Below are 6,000 nucleotides of genomic sequence, written 5' to 3'. Positions count from 1 at the left end.
ATGGATGGGCCAAAGACCCAACACCATAGCCATGGATGGGCCAAAGACCCAACACCATACAACACCACAGCCATGGATGGGCCAAAGATCTAACAGCACTGAAAAGCCAGTGCTCTCCAAATTCATCCACAAATTCAATGTAATCCCAAACAAAATTTCAACTGATTTTTCTTTCTTTCTGCCCTCCCTCCCCCTCCTCCCTCCCTTTCCTCTTCCTCCCCCTCCCTCCTTTTCCTCTTCCTCCTCCCTCTCCTTCTCTTCCTTGGTCCCTCTCTTCCTCTATTCTCCTCACTTTTCCTCATGATTGTTATTTTGGTAGAAACTGGCAAGCCTTTAACATTTACATGAAAAAATAAAGTTCCTAGATGAGCCATATTTTGTGCCCTTCCCCCAGCCTTGAGCAGGCTGAGAGATAAGACCTTGTTTACCACAATAGACCAAACAATAGGACTCCGGAGGTATGGCCTGGAGGCATTGGCTGCCCTTGGCGGAGGCAGTGCTTGCTTTGGCCTTGGTGCCTTTCTGGTTGCCTGTAGCCTGGTACATGAGCTGAGAAGAATAGACTGCCTGCTGAGCTTGCTTTGAGACATCTCCGGCAATTACCTATGGATTCCTCTCACCTCCAGCAGTTGGTTTCCGCTCACCCCCAGCCAGCTGAAGCAAGAAGGAACTCTGGGGGTGGGGGTGGGGGTGGGTTATCCCTTTTAAATTGAAAGCTGAACATTAAAGCATTGAGCCTGGATCAGAAACCTTTGTCCTGGCTTCATCTCTTCCCGCCCTCCTGTCCCTTCCCAGCCTCTCTTTCAGGTGAACCCGGTCAACTGCGGCAGATGGCCCTCAACAATATTTTTTTTAAATAGAAGAATAAAGTCAAAAATCTAAGAAGAGCTGTTTTAAGATTTCCTAAAGAGCTGTAATAAATAAGACCAATGGTGTGTATATGAAGATAGAAAAATGGATCAATAGAAAAGAAAGCCGTTCGCCCTTAGACACTCAGCTAGTCACAGCAAGGGTACAGAGGCACTAAACAGGGAAAAGTACTGACAACAGTGTCAGATGACTACAGTCTATACAGAATAAGCCCAACCTCATGCCTCACCTCAGTCACAGGAGAATGCAGCTCAACTGCAGACCTAAGTATGGATGTTAAAAAGGTCTGGAACACTTCTAACCAATATGAACGAGAGCCTCACCATTCTGAGGCAGGCAAGGATACTCAAGGAACGATCCAGAAAGCACCTACTATACAAAAGAATGATAAAGTATGCTTCATGAATGACAATCACTTGCTCATCAGTAGGTGCTGTGTAGAAACTACCAGGTATGCCAGAGAAAATACCCATGTGACGAGGAATGTGGACCAACTTGAATGGACAAGAATTTCAACAGCCAATGAAAGGAATTTCAATAACAACCAAACTTTAGAAAAAGAACTTAGAAAATCATCTACACAAATTGTAAGGAGCAGGCCCTTAAACAGGACCAACTCCATTTTGTAATAGGAAACTTGTAAGACATGTCTGGACATGTCTGGTACTTGTAAAGGCAAGTCTGGAAATGAAGCTGTGCTGAGATAACCAGACTCGAGTGGTTATCTGCCATGTACGTCATCAGTAACTCCAAATTCAGCATAAAAGAGGAGCCTGTCCAAAGCACTTCATCACATTTGTAGCCATGACTGGCTAACGTGATCCTCCAGACAAAGCCTCCTCAGCATCATCAAAGAATTAACCGAGAGACCAACACCTTCAACTTCGTGGTCAAGCTCCGCTTGGACTTCAAGCCAAGAGACAACGAACGCCCCCAGCTTCGTGGTCAAGCACCCTACGAGGTCAAATTATCTGGAAGCCACAGCCTGACCCTGCCTTACCGGACTCCGGACCTGTAACCCAAAACCAACATAAGGACTCAGGTCGTATAATCCATGAATGAATGACTTGTCTATTGCTATGCTTATTTCTTTGGTAATTAGCAACTTATTATGTGTGTTAATTAGGCATATTGTTAGAGGCAACCTATAGGAAATGTGACAATATCTTGTTGTAGCAATAACCTTAGCATTTGCGTTTGTGTTTGCTTGCTGTGCATTATCATTAAAGAAGTAACTGAATTCCACAAACTCTCTGTCTCTTGGCGTACTCTCTTCCCTCTCGAGGAGCTGATGATCTCACAGTCAAATCCAGTATACGATCCCTGAATGGAGCAGGACCTGTCGCTCCTCTCCCCGAGGGGGATTCAAACCCCTTGCTCGTAATAGATAAGAGACCCTGCTCGAGACACAAATGTTTTCCAGACTAAAATAAGGAGATGGACAGTAAGTCAATGCAGAGAGCATGGACATCAGGAGCTACCATGAAATAGAAGCCAAGTCTACAAGATGTCACTGTCCACACACTAAAACAACCAGAAGCAGACTGCCCGATGCACCTAACACCCCACCATACCAGGCAGTGGATTTCCTGGGGAGCCTATGGGCTATTTGGAAAATGGTTTGTCCGTTATAATAAAAAAGTAACAAATCTATTCCCTAGTAGCTCCATCCCTTGGTATCTATCCTCGAGGAATGACCCACAAGCCCACAGACAGTATCACAAAAGCCTTCCACAGAAGCTCTATTCATGTCAGCCCAAAGCTGGAACTGACCCAAACTAACAGGTACGTGATCAAACAGACTCTGATTCTGCACAGTGGGGGATCCATCAGCAGTAACAAAGGAGCTGATATTATAACACGTGTGAGTCTTCAAAATGTTTTGTGAGTGAAACCAAAGGGACATAAGCGCATACACAGGACTCAGGAGAACTTCCCCAGTTAGCCTTCTGGATTCTCATCAGACCCAGGGACACATCCTCAGCTGTGGCTACCCAATCACACTTTCACACTCAGCTCCTACCTCTCCCAAAGCCAGCCCTGCACAGATCCAATCCTGAGGCCACTGTCTCCTGCCCAGCCTTGGAAAAGCCATTCTCTGCTGAAACTAACCTAAATCTCATGCTATTTTTTTTAAAGGTGCTTCTAAAATCGCCAGAAGACATCAGTAAGTAAGTACCAGAGAAACACATTCAATAAACAGATGCAGAAAAACAGAGTCTAAAACAGAGAGAAAAAACAAATGAAAAGAAGAGATGTAGTAAATCCGTTGGGAGGGGAGCACTGGGATAGCAGAGAAGTTAGGGTACAAGTGGTGCTCTTCTTCCCGTCATGTGCCAATGCACTTGATGTACAGCTTCGGAGTGGAGCAGGCTTGCAGCTGCCTGGAGGGGTTCAGGGCCCACCTCCCATCTTACTGACACAATGAGCGGAACAACATGCTCTGGGAAGAGAAAAAGTGGCATAGATGCTGAGACCTCGCTCCACATGCATTCTAGGTAGCATACTCTCTGGCACTGGGCAGCAGCTACCCACAAACAGCCCCAATGCCTGGGCACCGGCATCAGGAGCAGAGATCAAGTGGACAGGATGGTACCCAGCCAGTAGAACCTCTGACACACTCTCTCCCTCCCCATGGCCTGGCCATAGGGTACGCATTAGGGCCACAGTAGATGCCTACCTGAATGTCACCTCCTGCTGCTGCTGTCAGTCCAGATTCTGGGGTAGAAAGACCACAAGAACTCCCATAGATGGGAAACCTGGGCCCAGAGAAACTCACCAGGCAAAGAGTCACACAACAAACAGCCCAGCACAGAACCAGTCTAAGAACCAGAGCCCAGTGCAAATACAGGATTGAAGCTGCCATCCAAAGAGGTGTGCCCCTCAGCCTTACCACTCTGCCAACAGGGAGGAATTCCTTGGGGAGCAACCCTTTTGAGCAGTGGATGCCTCTCCCTTTACTTGGATACCCTCAGGGAAGCCACCTGCCTATGCTGCTGCTGAAAGCCTGGGACCACCACAGACAGTGGCTTAGAGGCTGTGACCTCGTAAGCTGTCCCTCTCCCCAACTCTTCCCATTCTCAGAATGGGGAATGATCTCCATAGTTATGCAGTGAGATGTCCACACACAGCAGAGGCTCCTAAACACCCCGCCCTACTGCCCCAGAGGTCCTGTAAGTCCTGCCTCATCAGAATGTATGTCTCCACCTGCACAGGAAAGGGTGAAAGGCTGAGGCCCTCTGGATCAGACACTTAGGGACAGACCTTCCCCTGGCTGCCATCTGCAGAAAGACACCCAGGAAGCCACCAGGTAGGCTTCCAGGCATCAAGAGAATGGAGGACTAGATGTTCCCTGGGAAGAGCCATGGAGTCCCTTGCTGTCCTTGTCAGGAGAGGAGTAAGGAATGATCATGGTCCCCAGTAAGCCTGTGATCCCTGGGCCTGGTTTTCAGGTCTTTTGCCTCCTACCTTAGCATGCTGTCTGTCTCTTTAGTGTCTACTGCTTGGGCTGTCTTGTCCAGGCACCCTCCCATCAGCAAGGCTGGGCCTTGGTCTACTAAAAGGAAAGCTACATCCCAAGATAGATACTACGGGGGTGTGCTCAGAGTCAGGAAATCCACAACACGCAGGTGTGTGGAGAAGGTAGCGACAGGGCCCACTGCAGTTCCTGGACAAATCACATCTATTAGACACCCTAAGCTATGAGAGACAGGTCCCTAAGCTACTTTGAGAGGGCTCTTCTGAGTTGGCTTCTGAGCAGACTTTCTAGGCTATTCTACCTCATACGTTACCTCATGGGCCCAGGATAAACCCAGACACCTGATAACCCAGACCCAAGTTCACCTTACTGATACCTTCCCTGGCAAGGCTCCAGAGTCCTGTCCAATGGCTAACCACTGTCCCTCCCCAGGTCTCACCATCCCCCGACTGGAGAAGTAACTCACTGATGGGGGCATGTAAGGCCACGTGCTCCTGGTAGGGCGTGTAGTACTTGTACTGCTTCCCACAGAACTCACAGGTGTAATTGCCGGTTTCTGCAGAAGGAGAAAGAGGTGTGAAAACAGGCACCTGCCCCCCAAGAGATCAGTTATCTCTTAGCACCCAAACTCTGATTCATTATGGGATCACTCAACCGGAGTTGTACTATCTGGTTCAAATCCCAGTGTGGCCTCTCTTGTAATCTCTGACAGTTTGTGCTCTCTGTATGGGGTGGGGTTGCAGAGAAAGGTGCATGTACACATGTGTGCATGGGTTCTCATACATGCGGAGGCCTGAGGTCAACTTTGGGTATTTTCCTCCACAGTTGTTTATTTCATCTTTTGAGACAAGGTCTCTTGCTGAGCCTAGAGCTCACTGTTTAGGGAACTGGCTGGTCAGTGCACTCCAGGAATCCACCCCTCTCTGCCAGCTTGGGACTGCAGGCATATGTTGCTGCACCTGGCTTTTTATTTGGGGATCTGAACTAAGGTTCTCATGTCTCCGTGAAAGCACTTTACGAACTGAACCAGCTCCCCGGCCCCTATCCACTTTGTCCCTCCATTTGCCTACCTGTAAGAGGGAGGTAACAGGGGGGATATCCAGAGGACTGCAGTGACTGTTGGCTCTGAGTGTGGAATAGAATTCTTAGAACGGTGCCTGGCAAGTCCCAGTCTTGAGTCTTAAAAGCTCCAGCCCTGGTGCTAAGTACACTCCATCTGGACCCCCGAAGCCAACCTTTCCATAGCCTTTCTGTAAGTCTAGCCCACTGCAGGGGTCACAACCATGGTCCCTTATCTCCAGGGTGTCCCCACTCACCAGAGCTGGGGTCTTACTTCTTAGTCCTTACTAGGCTTAAATATTATTTGTTTACTTATTATTACATGTGTCTGGGATATATGTGGGTGCATGTGTGCTACAGAGTACAAGTAGAAGTCAGAGAACAACTTAATAGGGTTGGTTTTCTCTTTCCACCTTTACAGGGGTTCTGGGAATCAAGCTCAGGTATCAGGCACGAGGCAACGAGGCAAGCATTTATCCCTGAGCCATCTCGCTGGCCCATCACTAGACTCTTACCTTTATATCTCTCTAGGTTTGCCCAAGTTCTGTTAAAGATGTTTGATGTAAAATGGTTCATTTAGGTACAGTTACAAA

General features: G+C 48.1%; 1 protein-coding gene across 1 annotated transcript in view; it reads right to left on the bottom strand.

The window, feature by feature from the left end:
- Znf618 (zinc finger protein 618) overlaps positions 1–6,000 on the bottom strand; it is a 71,563-nt gene that overhangs the window by 23,673 nt on the left and 41,890 nt on the right. The window contains exon 9 of the mRNA XM_028779912.1: positions 4,815–4,904. Coding sequence (XP_028635745.1) covers positions 4,815–4,904 — 90 coding nt within the window. The remainder of the gene's footprint in view (positions 1–4,814; positions 4,905–6,000) is intronic.

Source organism: Grammomys surdaster, unplaced genomic scaffold (genome assembly GCF_004785775.1).
Source record: "Grammomys surdaster isolate TR1022 unplaced genomic scaffold, NIH_TR_1.0 363, whole genome shotgun sequence".
Taxonomy (NCBI): Eukaryota; Metazoa; Chordata; class Mammalia; order Rodentia; family Muridae; genus Grammomys; species Grammomys surdaster.
This window is presented reverse-complemented; position numbering and strand designations above follow the sequence as displayed.